At 36.6% G+C, this 16,221-nt stretch overlaps 2 protein-coding genes across 3 annotated transcripts; one reads left to right on the top strand and one right to left on the bottom strand.

The window, feature by feature from the left end:
- The first annotated feature begins 7,869 nt into the window (after nucleotides 1–7,869).
- LOC137729297 (putative pectate lyase 2) lies at nucleotides 7,870–9,451 on the top strand. The gene is made up of 3 exons (XM_068468190.1): nucleotides 7,870–8,574; nucleotides 8,837–8,940; nucleotides 9,094–9,451. Exons 1-3 carry the CDS (start codon nucleotides 7,870–7,872, stop codon nucleotides 9,449–9,451), a joined length of 1,167 nt encoding a protein of 388 aa, XP_068324291.1.
- LOC137729298 (uncharacterized) lies at nucleotides 9,329–11,407 on the bottom strand. 2 transcript variants are annotated; one of them, XM_068468192.1, is made up of 4 exons: nucleotides 10,513–11,407; nucleotides 10,301–10,342; nucleotides 10,051–10,192; nucleotides 9,329–9,426 (listed from the first exon to the last, which is right to left on the bottom strand). In XM_068468192.1, exons 1-3 carry the CDS (start codon nucleotides 11,318–11,320, stop codon nucleotides 10,065–10,067), a joined length of 978 nt encoding a protein of 325 aa, XP_068324293.1. In that variant the 5' UTR covers nucleotides 11,321–11,407; the 3' UTR covers nucleotides 9,329–9,426; nucleotides 10,051–10,064. The 2 variants fall into 2 exon arrangements, with proteins under 2 accessions (XP_068324293.1, XP_068324292.1); XM_068468191.1 differs by lacking the exon at nucleotides 9,329–9,426 and having other exon boundaries at nucleotides 9,907–10,192; nucleotides 10,513–11,406.
- Between the last annotated feature and the right edge of the window lie 4,814 nt (nucleotides 11,408–16,221).

The following is a 16,221-nucleotide window of genomic DNA, read 5'->3' as shown; positions in this document are numbered from 1 at the left end:
GTCACCCGTTACCGATCCAATCTCAACCGTTTACCTCGCTCCCAAGCCTTCTGGGACGCCAAGGTCGCTTCTCGCGTCAACAAGAAGCTCGTCCTCTATTTCCGGGATATCGGTGTCACCGGCGTCGAGATCGACCTCCGCGAAGAGTTGTCCAAGTTGTCTGCCACCTCATCAGGGTATTGCCACTCTTCGACTCTATCGAGGCTCGTCCACCACATGGTTGATGTCGCCCAAACGTCAGCCTTGCATCACTTGGCCTTCGGGCTCTCGAGCCGGCTACTCGTGCTAGACCTCTCCCTCGGGCTCGCTTAGGCTCAATTGCCAGCACATGCTGGACCTCATTGCTCGGGCTATCTGGCCCTGTTTAAGAGCCAGTCCATCGGGTTATTGCCCACGATGGAACTGCTCTTAAAAAAGTTAATATAAGATGTTGAACTTGATGTGGCTTAATCAACCTCTGCATTATGAGAGTTTTCGATCTTGGTTTGAGGAACTGCCAGACTTGCTGTCTGACCTTTTTGTGCTAAAATGTAATGGTTGATTGTCTTTATGAGGGGCTAGCTTGTTGTCCCCTGTTTGTGTTGAGTTGTAATCAACTTGTTTTGATTAATGAAATTTCTATTGTCGCTAAAAAACAAAAAAAAAAAAAAAAAAAAGAAGGGGGGGGGAAATGGAAGGATTTTTTTATTTTTTATTTTTATTATTTTTTTGTACATGGAACACGTGCACATATGTCACGTGTTTTTATACAAATGGAGATATACTTGAAAAAAAAAACTTATCTCCATTCATATAATAACATATGACGTACTGTCTCGTATTCCGAACATATTAAAAATTTATCTCTAGATATAATGGGACAATTAATGGAACAAGTGCCGCCTGGTGCGGGGACAACTTTCTTTGCAAAGAAATGGGAATATAACTGTTAGAAAATGAATTAATATATTCGCCCAAAAATAAAGGAAAAAATATATAGTACTTGCTAAAACAGCATATGCCAAATATATATTCGTGCAGCTTTGGTGACGTGTAGGGACATGCATTATGAGATGGTAGAGATAGAGTATAATACTCTATCTCTGATCAACAAGATAAATGGGGAATGCTCAATTGATGCAAACTTGGAATGCTTCATTTTTTATATTCAGAATTTGGCATCTCATATTAGAGAGGTGAAGTTTATGTATGTTCAACGGAGTGGCAACCTCGCTACCCATGCAGTGGCTTTCTATGCTACCTCGCGTGGTGGTTTGTTCCTATGGGATGCTTATGATCCTGAATTTATTTTTAATATTCTTGTAGAAGATGTAAATGTTTTTATTAGAATTTAATAAAATTGATCCTTTGACAAAAAAAATAAAAATAAAATAAATATATTTATTTATTTATATTAAAAGTCGGTCCAAATAATACTTCTTCTCTATTAGCTAACAGCATTGCTAAGGTAGTCTTTTTAATAATTTAATCATTATTACAACCAAGTGTGGAGTGGAAATCGTAACTAGAAGTATGTGGCACCAGAATGTTTTTTTTTTTTTTCTCAAAAATTGCTCTGGAATAGTACTGCCCTACTTTACATAAAAAAAGTATGTTGTATTTTGGTGCATGAATAAAAATTACCGAAATTAGTGTCAAATGATAAAAATTAAGATACATTTCCACAAATGCCACCGCCAAAAAACCAAAAAGAGAGATTACAAGATTAGTTACAATAGCTTAGAAAATTTGAAAACCTTGGATATAACTCTGTTATAATGTGAACATCAAACGTAAAAGCAATTGACAAATGAAGTATAAATCACATCACCCATTTTTCATTGCTAGGGGATCCGAGTTGTAGACTTTTGCTCTGCAGCCTTGGTAATCACCACAATTAAAACACATACATATTATTTTACCCAAAAAAAAAACACATACATATTATATATAAGCATGAGCTTGCCAAGAAAATTAATAAGCGGCTTGCCCAACCTGCTTACCAATAATGATAAATATGTAATTATATATGTTATTGCATGCATGTATTTTGTTCATATTCACCTATATGCAGTACAACATGTTCTCTGGAAGCCCAACTTTGTATGCTGAATTGACGTTTTGTGGCCCTTTTAAATAATTAGACCAACCAATCAAAATGGCACAGAACCAATATACAAACTCATGCAATATTGTAGACAGCAAAAAAACAGAAAAAAAAACACCTGCAATAAGAATCCCCACGTTGATCAATATCATGAAACCCTAGGGCAGCAGGTTCTCTATTTATACTTCCTCTGCCCCTGCAATGCTTCTTCACATCCACACTAAGCATTCATATATACTTTGATATATATTCTCTTCAATTTGTACACACACAAACACACCAATTCTGACATACTAAAATAATGAAATATTCTCTCAATGTTTTGTTTATGATAGCCATGCTGATCATGGCTTTAGCCATTACTCTCTCTGCAACACCAAATAACCACGAAGATGCAGCATTCACCAGGAGATCATCAAGAAGCCGGTTCCTTGCCTCGAATAGTCCGGTGGGTCGGGGAGGATGTGGCCAAAACCCTCGTGCTTGTAGTGCCACTAAAGGTAGCCGAGGGCCAGATTGTTGCAACAATGTTTGTGCCGATGTGACGACAGACGCATTCAACTACGAAATTTTTGAGGTCAGAGATGCACCAGTTCAGAGATGTGCTGCAACTCTAATTGTGTCAAACCAATGTCCGACCATCAAAACTGTGGCAAGTGCTCCAACCGTTGCAAGATAGGCACTTCTTGCCACAAAGGGTTTTGCGACTATGCTTAGAAACCATCACAATATGTATGAATATGTGTCTGTGTGCTTCCCTATGGTACTAATTGAGTTAATGATTTATGTATGTTTTTCTCAAAGTACAACTGTCTGTACTTGGAAGGGGTTTGGGTAAGGTCATGAGTTTTTGTGTGTTTGCTTGTGCGCGCGGACTCGAATAATGGATAGCTTGCCAGTAAGCATCGACATGGGCTTTGTCATTTACTGTTTATTTAGTTTTTTCTTTGATTTAGTTATTCTCGAAATTTATCACAAAATTAATTTATGATCTTTTACTGATTTTTTTTTTTTTTAAGGGGGTGTGGCTGGTTCAAATATATGCCTTGGAGAACAAGTAAATTGGATTCCACCACAAAAAATGAGAAAACCTCAAAATTTACTGAATGGTAAATGAAAGAGGACAAACCTAACACCTAAATGTCATATTTTATAATGTTTCTTAGCCCTAGACTTTTAAGAGTCCAAATAGTAAAAGGATCAAACAAATAAAAATACCTAAAGCGTCCCGAAAACTTAAAGCCCTAAATTAAAAATTATAAAAAATGAATAATTTGGTCGAAAAATCCCATTATTGATCATGGCACTTTTGTGAGTTTGATGTGCGTAGTCATTTTCTTAGAAACGACGAACTCATGGGCGCAAATTAGATATTGTAATTCAAATTTGCAAATCTTTATTTTTGTTGCTCTTATTTGTGCATTTCAACAAGATCTTTCATTCACTCTAAGGAAGGATCCACATAGGGACGTGGGAGGTCCCAGGACCCGTCGGCGATCCTAAATCACTGCTATAAATTTTCCGATGACCCCTCATACTCGAGCATGAGGTATGTGCAGGTTGTAGGTTGCAGGTTGCAGTGGCTGTGTTCTTCTCAGAGAAGCTGACCGCGCACGGAGAAGAAAGAAAATAGGGACCCTTCCTACCTCTCTCCTCCTTGCTTCTGCCATGGTCTCATCCGTCGGTGCCACCCACTTCTCCTCCAACCTTTCTCTATCGTCTAGTGAGGGCAGTACATAAGCCCAAATTTCCCCAAATTATTTCAACCATCTTAGTAATTTTTCTTACGGGTGAAATTTCCTTCATAAGGTTAGTAAGATGGATATGATCTGTCATGGGTTGGTGAAATTTGGGGGTGGAGCTGCCATGGCTTCGGGAGAATAGGGAGGGAGGCGGTTGTTGAAACCTCGTAATGGACATCTGAATTATGATTTTATAATTTGTAATATTGTTTTACATTTGATTTTTGAATGAAATGTATTATATTTAAATTTTCAAAGTTATTTTTGTCTATAAATTTTTTGACCTTTATAATTGGGACCCCCGAGTTTAAAATCTTGGATCCGTCACTGATTACTCTACCATTTGATATACATCACATATCATTCTTATTATAACACGCAAAATAATACACCACACTAATACCTATAACAAAAATCTCCAAGTAGCCCACTCCAAATGCTAATTAGTTAGGTTTATTAAGTATACAAGTCAGTAATACAGTTAGAAGTACAGTTAGCTTAGTAAGTAGGTTAGTATTTGGTTAGAGTAGTTAGGCTTTCTCTTATAAAAATAGTTGTGTAACCTTCATTCAATCAATCAATACAAATCATATTTCTCTCTCTAAACTCTCTCTCTAGAATCTCTCTTGTTTCTCTCTATCATCTTCCTTTTCATCTGTACCAATTCTTCATCTTTTACAATGTAGCTAACATGGTATTAGAGCCACCAAGGCTCACGCCATGGATCTTGGTGGTCAATTCCTCTTCTCTCATTACTTTCTATCATTTCCGCGTATTTAATCGTTTATGCTTCCATATTCGTAGTTCTTATTTTTGGTCTCTGGATTTTTTCCATTGAGGGTTTTGTGTTTAGTTTTGGTGTTTTTCCTTTGGGTTTCAAGATGAAGCCGACGAGACCAGTACGACACCACTACTTGACCTTCACATGGAAGACGTCAGCCCTCTCCTCTTCTTTCACCTTTGGAACAACCACCTTCAGCACGCCGTTCTTCATCTCTGCATTAATACTAACAGTCTTGAGCACCTTTTTCGGTAGCTCGATTCTAGTGTTTTACCTCTGTGACGGCACCTCTTCCTCTCCGATGCCTTCTCCCACTCAGTCGTCTTCTGGGTCGTCCTCTTTGTGGAGACCAATGAGTGCCTGACCAGACCATCTTTGTGGGTCATCGAGCGAAGCCGAACTGCGGAGTTTAGAGAAAAACCCACCGCCATTTTTCACTCGGATTTTGCTCAATCTTGGATTTCTCAGTGTGTGTGAAAGAGAAAGGAAAGCCATGGTTGTTGCTAGTCGGTAGATTAATTTGCCAAGGTTTCTGGTTTGCTTCCTCTGCGTTCTTTGGCTCAAGATTGAAGTTCTCATTAGGTTCTTGATTTTTGGTTTTCACAGTCCACATAATCTGTTTGATTAAATGTTCCAGTAAGAAAATGTTAGCTATTTTGTCAATTAGTAAGGCTAATAGCCAAAGAGTGGTATATTGAATTTACACTCCGCTTGTTCGTCTTTTCTGGGTTCTTCCAGTTGTTTGTGATATTTGCTTTCAAGATTCTTCATATTAAGATCAATGTTTGTGATATTTGGGATTTTTGGATTCAAGAATATTGGTCATTGCTAGATTATGCAATTTGTATGGTGGTGTCCAGTTCTTTCTCTGCTTCACTGATATTCCGCTAGTTTATTGGGTTTGATCTTTCTGCAACCCATACTCTCTTTCATCACAATGTCTAGAGTATGGTCATCTGAACCTCGACAGGCAGAAAGAAGAAAAGTCATCTTTGCATTTTGTTACAGCTTGTCACCAGCTTTAGCAGGTTCTGGAACTAATGACAAGTCATTTGACACATTTGACATTGACACTAATATTGATGCCCCATCAACGGCAGAGGGGTCCCTTGATCTTGCCTCCATATGCATCCCATTAACTGGAGCATTCTGGGTTTCTATAATGCTAATTGAAGGAATGGTGCAATATTTTCTTTATTATAGCCTATAATGTTGAGTCTAACCAACTCAATTGTTAGCATGAATCTACAGTAAGTCTGGATATACGATGAAGTTTGAAGAAGTTGTTAACAGTAAATCCCACGAAGGGTAATTCCGTGATGTGAATAGGTAAATCCCATGAAGGGTAGAAGAAGTTGTTAATGGTAAATACCACAACGGGTAATTCCGTGATATGAGTAGGTAAATCCCACAAAGGGTAATCCTACATAGATGTGAATTTTCTGTTGTTGAATTATGAAGGGCAAAGCCATTGTTAAGAGTAATACTATAGTTAAGGTTGATGCCACACTATAGTTTGTTATTTTTCTGTTTTTAAAGGCCGAATCCAATGTTAAATGAAGTTGTTGACGGTAAATCCCACGAAGGGTAATCACGCAAGAAATTGTTATTACCAACCTGAGGGTGTGTTACAATTTTATAAAAGGCTATTCTTTGATTGAAGCTCCTATGAGAGGCAGTGGAATATTGGATGTTTTGGATGGGAATATTGGATTTTTATATGAGCAAGTATATAGCATCTGTGCATTTTATCAACAAGTGTTATCAGTGAGCAGAACTTTGTGGGTTTGGTTTGTCGTGGTGAGAATTCAAATGATGTGCATGTTGAAAGGAAAAGACAATGCAAGACTATGCAGAGAAATGAAAAACCAGTGCAGTTAAAAGAAGACGGTGCTTCAGTTCTTGGATTTGGTAAAGAACAGTCACAACCAGATATTATACCACCTGAAAATTCATTAGGCAATTAGAGTAAAGATGTTCTATGTGACGTGATTATTGGACATCAATTTCTTTCCTCGAGCCATCTTCTCTGCAATCTTGTGTTTTGGGAACTCTGTACCCCTCGCTACATAGGCTGTGGTCCTCCTATATTTCAGCCGATTGGCCATCTCATCAAATGAAGTTGCACAATGATCAATTCCATAACTCTTGAACCCTATCTCCAATTGTTTTGAAGTTTCTCTGCAGTGCGTCCATTTGTCCATATTTAAGTGTTTGCTATTTGAGACTTTGCTGTGGAATTGCAAGATTGCAGATGGTTCAACTTTGTGTTCTGTTTTCTGGTTTCATAGCATTGATTGCAAATGTTCTTCCAATCTCAAACTGGGTTTCCCCAGTTGAGATTGAGGGGGAGTATTAAGTATACAAGTCAGCAATACACTTAGAAATATAGTTAGCTTAGTAAGTTGGTTAATATTTGGTTAGAGTAGTTAGGCTTTCTCTTATAAAAACAGTTGTGTAACCTTCATTCAATCAATCAATACAAATAATATTTCTCCCTCTAAACTCTCTCTCTCTAGAATCTCTCTTGTTTCTCTCTATCATTTTCCTCTTCCTCTATGCCAATTCTTCATTTTTTACAATGTAGTTAACAAGGTTCAATTATTCTCTCCTTGAATATAGTATATATCCTTAAAGAAAGAAAGAATATAGCATATATCCCCACAATATCCATCCTATGTATCCAACTCTTCAATACTAGTATCAAATTTTACTTTCCTTGACAGTTTAAGAGATTATTATATTTATAATCTTAATAGGCCTCTCTGGTTATTTAATAAATCTTAACAAGCCTCTTTGGTTATTTAATAAATGAATATTACGGTTAGTGATAGTCCTCTCACTTGTAAGTGGAAGCCTTACGACTTCTGTGAATGACAAATTCAAACTGACCAATTATATTAGTTCAAATTAACTCCCCACTTTTTTGTATAAATATATCATTCTATCAAGAAATTTAAAAAAATAAAAAATAAAAAATAAAAAATTGAAGTAGACCTCGCCGAAATTTTTACGTGCCCCTCACCTTTCACTGAAATATAAATCCCTAGCTAAGGGATACATAAAATAGAAAGTGAACCAGCCTTAACTCGTGCAACCACGTTTTGTGTAGACCCAAAAATCTTACGTACCAAAACATAAGCGAAAGCACTCATAAACTAATCGTGTGCACCATCTTCTCATTCATCATCACTCTATCTGATTCTTTCTATATATCCTCCTAATTCAGTTCCTTTTCTTATTCAACTCATAATTAAACCATGGCCTCCCTAGCCCCTCTCATATTATTGCTCTTATGTTTCTTAACTTGTATTGCTCCAACATTTCAAGCCTATTCCCCAGACTACTACACCACCCCCAAAATCACTCCCAAAAACATCATGAACGTGGTAGACTCGTGTTGGCGCACAAAGTCCAATTGGGCCACCAACCACCGCGCGTTGGCCAACTGCGCAGTAGGCTTTGGCAAAGACGCGTTGGGAGGAAAATACGGGGGTACTTATGTAGTCACGACCTCAGATGATGACCCCGTAAACCCTGCACCCGGCTCACTCCGTTACGGGGTGATCCAAACGCAGCCATTATGGATCGTTTTTGCCAAGGATATGGTCATCACGCTCAAAAATGAACTCATTATGAATAGTTTCAAGACCATAGATGGTAGAGGGGCTAAAGTTGAAATTGCGTACGGACCATGCATAACGGGGCAGGGCGTTAGCCACGTTATTATACATGGATTAAGCATTCATGATTGTAAGCCTGGGAAGGGTGGGAATGTTAGGAGCACTCCTACACATGTAGGGCAACGTCTAGGGAGCGACGGAGACGCCATATCTGTCTTTGCTTCATCGCACGTTTGGATTGACCATTGCTTCCTAGCTCGTAGCACAGATGGCCTCCTTGATGTCACCCATGCTTCCACTGCCGTCACGATCACAAACAACTATTTCTCTCAGCATGACAAAGTAAGCATAAAAGTTAATTATGATGTTATGAATTAATTTTTCATTATTGAGCCTTTTATTTTCTTTGCTTGAGTTGATTGCATTTGGGTTTGGGTTAATTAATTGCACAATTTATCTAGTGGGTTCGTATTTTGTGTAATTTTCAATACCCGAGGGAATTCATACATGAGACCTCGTCCAACGTTCAATGGAGGATACTACTAAATTGAGGCTAGTTGTTATGTTTCGAATGTAACCTAACCAGGCTGTGCTTTAATTTCAGGTGATGATGCTTGGTCACAATGACAATTTTAGTGAAGACAAAAATATGAGAGTCACAATAGCCTTCAACCGTTTTGGGGCTGGCCTTATTGAAAGGATGCCAAGGTGAGCGCAATAACTTACCCGCAATGGGTTGCATACACTCCTCTCCTTGAACAGTATATATAGTACATTGTTTAATTATCCCTAACAATTGAATGAAGTCTGTATTGATGCAGATTATCTTACGTCGTTGTTTTTTTTTTGTGAAAACAATAGGGTTAGGTTTGGGTATGCGCATGTGGCCAACAATTTATATGAGGAGTGGAAGATGTATGCCATAGGAGGCAGCGCCAATCCAACAATTTTCAGTGAAGGGAACTACTTCATATCTCCTGAGACTCCTTTTGCCAAACAGGTTACAAAGAGAGAGGCTGGAGACAGTTGGAATAATTGGAAATGGAGATCTTCAGGGGATGTGTTCAAAAATGGTGCTTTTTTTGTTCAATCTGGGTATGGAAGCTGCTATCCACTTTACTCTCGAATGCAATCGTTTAAGGTCTCTCCAGGAGCCATGGTTCCTGCTTTAACCTCAAATGCAGGTCCTCTGGGCTGCATTGGTGGCAAAGCATGTTAATTTACTTTGCTATATAGACCATTTTCCAACCTTTTTTTTTTCCATTTTTGGTTCTACCCTCTTAAGTTTTCTGTAATTGAAGCTCTGTGCGTACATTAGCTTCTTGGATCTCTATTATCAAACTTGACAGACAATTTGTTTGTGTTGTGAGTCTATCCAATTGGTGTTCCTACACAATGTTAGAGATGGCACTACATAGAGTGAGGAATCAGTGAACTTTTTTATTATTAGGTTGCATGATATGTCTCGGATCCAAGAATTTTTTTGTAAGACGACTACTAACATTGCTACAAGAAAATGTGACAATAGCGATGAAAAGCATTAAGTAGCTATTGTCAAATTTTCTTGCAGTGTATGAGGTTTTCTTATCAAGAATTTGAGTGTTAAAATGTTAGTGTACGGCATTGTTGATATTTCAATAGTAATACAGATGATACAACACCACTAGATTGCTCACACAGAAAAATTACTCACACGGTATCATTTATTGTCTCAATATTGTATAAACAAGAGAAGAATCAAGAGACAATAGAAAGCATGTCGATGTGCAAAAAGCGATTAAAAAATTAGAAAAAGTAAAGAAAAGTGGATGGTTTTACTTTGGTTAGTGTCTTTAGAAAAGCCTATTCTCATTGCTCTGAACCCCACATGTTACTGGTGCTTTAGCTCTCACTTTCTTCATGTACCAAATTCCAGCTCCAACTCCAAAGGCGCCTGCAACTGTCACTCCACTAATCGTCCCTGCAACGTTAACAAAATACAAATCCAACTTATAGTTAAGCACACAACATCCAAGCTATACTTGAATTTATGAAATTTTATTTGTGCAAAATCTCAGAAGTGAATCACCTGCAAGTACTCCATTCCTCCTATGCTGAGAAAAGCTATGATCTGCATCATTGTAATTAAAAAAATTATGAGAAGGAAATTAATGTTTGATACAAAGTTCTGACTCAAAAACTTTTTTAGTTACATAGGAGGGTTTTGAACCTGAACTTAGCCTACTCCTTCCCATCACGCTATTCACTCTAACCACAAGGCTAAATAGACCAAAGAATTACCTTTACAATAAGTAGTGACATTTCCTCTGCCACACAAGCACATGAAGTTATGTGTTTTTGTGTCGAATCCACATGTCCCACCTCCTTTAGATGTGTCCTGACACTGAAGGCAACGGGTGGTCACCGGAATATCAAAATCGACGCGAATTCCATATTCGGGGACTTGATCATCCGGTTGGTTTTCACCAGTGTTTCTCCAATACACACTAGTATAAGTAGCACAGTACTTCAACATTAACCTCAGAGACTCAGTGGCTTTGGGATAGTAAGAGCAGCAAGAACTTGTCCTCAACGCCGAGGCACACTCAGGCAAGTGCCTGCAAAGATAACTAGAACTGTCACATGACGAGTCACACCGCTCCGGAAACCTCTCACAAAACACAGGCTTTGGCTCAATGATCACATTTTGTTCACTACAATTAAAGAAAAGGTAGTCGTTTTGAGGGGAGAGAGATAAATGTGTGCTGGTGTCGAGGCTAAAAGGCCTTGTCACTCGGAATGCGTCACCGTCAAGGCAATTCCACATGAAGGGATCGGTGAGAAGGATGTGAGGGTCAGAGTAGCTTATGGATTTAACGGGGTATCTTCCTGAAGGTGTTCGGAGTTCGAGTTTAGAGGATTCGGAGCATACGAGGATGTTTTTGTAGTAAGGGCTCCCACAGCCTTCATCGATGCCAAAAGGGTAGTTGATGGGAATGTTGCCACAGGAAGTTCTGCAGATGCTGGCTTGAGGTGCTGTGTGGCTGAGAAACGGAAGGGTGAGGAAAATGAGCAGGGCAAACGGCATAGGAGTTGTTACAGGAGACATGAGAGATGCTAGCTAGCTAGGTTTAGCTTGGGTGATGGTATACATCCCAACAAAAATTTGGCAGTTCAAGCAAAGTAGCAAGGATGAGTAAAGTGAAGTGTGATTACATAAGTAAAAGGGAGAAGGATCTACTGATTATTGGTGTTCACTTTAATGTCTTTTTCTCTTTTTCCCTTTTACTTTATCTGCTTTTATTTATGCTTTGTGACTGGTTTTGCTTGCTTGGTGCTTTTGCTTTATGGGAGTTTATTAAGAGAGAATGTACATTTTGACCAAGCAATTATGATAGAATTAGAATATAATCCTATTTAGGTTTTCTTTTTCTATGGGTATTGTATTTACTTGCGAGTTAGAATTTTTTCATCTTACAGGGAATCATATATAATTCTTGAAGCGCAAGACTTGTGATGTATATAAAGTTTTTTGTTTTTATTATTTTATTATTTTTAATATATGGCTTATATACGGATGATTTTTTTATTTTTTTTGGTGCGGTTTGCCCTACCAAAGTTCCCTAACCCTATTGTTTCAAGTCAGCATGCATGCCAGGGAAAACGAATTCTAACAAGTGATCATGTTTCATGGAAGTGTTACAGTAGAAACTATAGTAGAGTAGCAGTGTAGTACTACGAGACTTCCCTGCAGCAGCATCTTTGATTCTTAACGAAAGTAAACAGTTTGGGCTTATCCTGTAATTTGACATGGTTAGGGTTTGGGTAGATCATGTTTTGAGTTTGGACAAGATCATGTCAGGATTCATTATACAGGCGTATACATACAGTTTAACTCCGGGGAGGCCCAAGTCTACTAAAGACCATTACTCTTTTTCTCTTTAACTTATTTTTTGCCATACCCATGAAAGTTAAACTTAATCTAAACTCTGAAACTTGATTTTGGTCCACTTTGATGGTATTTCGTCTATTTTGTCAAATAAGTGTCAACTTTGCAGATAAGGTATCGTGAGACCCAATAAATTGCTTAGAGCATCTTCAAATGAGATGTCAAATATAGTATGTCAAAATTTTATTTGATGACTGATGTGGTAAACTGAATAGAAATGCTAAATTCTCTTATTTTCCAATGGATGTGTCAAATATTTATTTTATTATTTTATTGGGCCTAGAGTTACATTAACTATTACAAAATAATCAAAATTAGTTTTAGTTTTTATTCTATTGGTTGTTAATGGGATCCATGCATTAAAAATTAAATTAAATATATTTGACTACTTCTTTGTTTGTTGTCAAAAAAGGCAGCTAGAAATCAACGAGTCAAATGACTCACATGCCACATTATATATGGCTTATCCATTGGAGAACACTAAAATGTCTTTTAATCATACTTGGCATATTTGACATCTTTTTTGGAGATGATCTTATGTGGTATGGTGATATTTTTGTTTTAGGAAGAAAAGTGAGACTAAGTTCAAGTTTCAAAAGGCATAGCGAAGACTTTTTTTTTGTCAGAAAATTACTATTACCTACTTGAGGACTCCAGAATGTGGTCCTTCATGCATCATACGAAAATAGTAGTAGCCGACGTAGATTTTAACATCAACTTGGGTTTCTTATGATAAAGATGTTAGGGTTCCTGGCTGGCTACGGAAACTGACATCAAGAGGTAGTGAAATTGAAATAGAAGTATAACCATACACATATATACGTAAATGAAACGCAGTCCTCATGAATTATATTCCACGTACAAGTGGATCATATTCATTTGTGGCAGCCATTTTTTTATATATAGCCAATCTGTAGTTGTTTTATAATATTCAGTATTCACAAAACTGGCAAGAAATAAGACAGTCGGTTATAGCTGGAGCAAAAGTTGGGTAGGCATGGGTGCTCGATCACTGTCACTCGTGGGAAAATTTTGACAAATATGAGATATTTTATATTTTTATTTCTTCAGATTTGAGAAATACCTTTATCAAACTGTCGTACCGAAAATTTTCTCACTCCATACTTTCATCCATTGGTGGCATGCATGGCCTATCGCTATTTGTTGTGACAGCCAAAGTTATTTAATTTCAACGTGAAAAGGTTGGAATGATGGAAACAGAGTGGACTAACTGAAGATGTTAGGCAGACAAGTGGTAATGGCATTGAAAAGTAGTAGTAGTAGTAGTAAAGATGTATATATAATAAAATATATTATACGTATGGCGTAACCATGCATGCATCCAATCAAGTCTCTAGATTTATAGCGATGGTTTGATTGCTTCATCTTAAAACATGCTTAGTAAGTTTGCATGCCTACAATGCTATTTCAAGCAAGAAATATGTCCGGATAGTTTGGATGAAAATCTTGAGAGCAAATTAACGCAAAGAAAGCAAATCAAGGATATATTGGAACACAAGAGTCTTGTCTCGAAGCAGGAATGAAGACATGGTCAAAAAGTAGGTCCTGAAATATTAGGACCAGTGCCAGAAAATTGGTGTGAAGGGCATATATCTCAATTCGTATAACACAAGTAGCACCTCCTTCCCTTATGATCATGAGAAAGTCTGCAAGTAAAGGATTCTACCGTCATCTGCCCAATTGTCTACCCAAAGTCTACGTGCTGCTGATCCCTTCATTTGAGAGGTCCAAACCTAAGCAAGACCCTTCAATTCTACTAATCTCCGATAGTACGTACTATTCACATATAACGTAAGTTCTCACAAAGACTTGTGGTAGAGTAGCCTCCCCTCCCTTTACCTCCCTTTAAACTTTTCTTAACTGTAAAAAAAGAGTAACATATCCTCACCGTATAAATTTAATAATAAAAACCGTTTAATTTCTTATCTTCATTTAAAGATTATTCTTACAAAAACCAATTAAATCAAAGATTGTTTATGAATTCAAATGTATAAAACAAATTGGCAGTGTGAGAACTAAGACCTGGTTTGGTACTGAAGTGATTCTGAAAAAAGCTGTTATCAAAAAAAGCTGGGAGCTGTTTTTGTGTTTGGTAAACACTCAGCTTCAGCTTTTTTTCACAGTTTTGGATGAAAAAAAAAGCCAAAAACAAGAAGCTGCAAAACCCAGCTTTGAAAAACCGGCTTTTTTTCACATCTGTTTTATATAAAAGTTTACCAAACACTCTAATACTGCTTTTTTTTTTTCAAAAGCACTTTTACAAAAAAGTTTACCAAACACTCTGCTACTTTATTTCACAGCTGCTTATTCTCACAGCACAGCAGAAGCAGCTTTTTTTCAAAGCACAGCAATACCAAACCAGCCCTAAATAACATATTCATAAATGAACCGTCTATTTATTTAATACTTTTTATTTTTAAACGATAGAAAATTTCATTAAATTCGAATGAAAATGATATATGAAAACGTTTACATCAAAATTCAAAATATTTAATAACCACTCTGGCTCAAAATGATTTCATCTTTCCTAAACCCTAAGAAACACTATAAAATCCATCAAAATCCTTCACTTTTTTAAATAGTTTAAAATTAAAGCCTAATTAAATCCATCAAATTTTATGGAGTTTTATAAAAATTTTAAAAATCTTAATTGAATACACATAGTCTTTCTTTAATTCATTTAAAATCTTAATTGAATATCTTAAAAATTGTAAACTCTTTTAAAAACCTATAAATTTCTAATTAAATACACCCCGTAAACATTGCATAATATAACTCGTCCCTCTAATTATAGTAGTCAAATCATATTAGAGAAATCAAATATTTTCTCTCTCATTAGGTTTATCATGATAATGCAAAGTCGTTTTCGTATTACTGATAAGATCATTTGGACCTGAATCCCACCAATCGCAGCCCCAAGCGTTTTATCAGTCCATGCAAACCCCGGGCCAAGGGAGCTGAGTTGTTCGAACTACATCTCTATCAAGTGTCTCTCTTTCAAAGCTAAATTTCATGATCAACTTGACCTCTACCTCATTTTAAATCTAAAATAAAGATGACGGTATATGTATCTTTATTATAGACAGACACATCAAATATAACAAAGAATACTCAACACAGAAAAGAGGATGGATAAAAGAAAAAAAAATGTTAGGAAAATCAAATTTTTATATCATCTTGTATAGATTACATGGTATGACAATTGATGGTTAGACTTCTGTTTTATGATTTAAATGAGGAGTCCAATCATCAACCGTCACATTATGTGATTTACAAAAAATTTAAAAAAAAAAGAAAAGAACTTTAACAAAAAAACTCACAGTACTGTTCAATTTAACGAAAAACCATATTTTAACACTAAAAAATCAATCCTGGTACTATTCACTTTACACTTTATTTTGTCATTATCGTTAAAACTCAAAATTTTCAAACCTTTTTCTTTAGCTTTCAAACAAAAAAAATAAAAAAAATTAGCGTGACTAGCATCATCTTGAAAAAATTGTGCGAAAATTATTATTTTTTATTATAGTTTAGTTGGAAAAATAAATCCCAACAACTATCCTTCAAGTTGCACAACGTCACTTGCATCGTCAATTTAATCCAAGGCATTGCAACATCAAATCAGGAAGCTTTTCCAAATTATTTTCCTTTCAGTGAAATTTCAATTTCTTGCACAAACGCTGACGAATGACGATTAAAATCAGGAGCTGTGGTGCTGCTTAAGTTGACAATGAAAGATGGGTTTTCTTCTCATGTCACCCTATAAATTAAAAAATTATACAAATTTGATTGTTTTATCTCAAATTATTAATAGATGTAGTTGTCACAGATTGTCGGCCAAAAATGGGTTTGAAATTTGAGAGAAATTTGTTTGAACAGCTTTAATAAACAAAGAAAATTAAAACCAAATGAAGGCCAAGTTGTTGAAGAAGCCGACGCAAATTACTAGTCAAAACAAAGGAATATCAAGGTGACTGTTGCACAAGAAGCCCATTGGAAAATAAAAACCAACGACAACCCATATTCCACTAAGTGGAATC

The sequence above is a fragment of the Pyrus communis genome, chromosome 3 (genome assembly GCF_963583255.1).
Source record: "Pyrus communis chromosome 3, drPyrComm1.1, whole genome shotgun sequence".
NCBI lineage: Eukaryota > Viridiplantae > Streptophyta > Magnoliopsida > Rosales > Rosaceae > Pyrus > Pyrus communis.
This window is presented reverse-complemented; position numbering and strand designations above follow the sequence as displayed.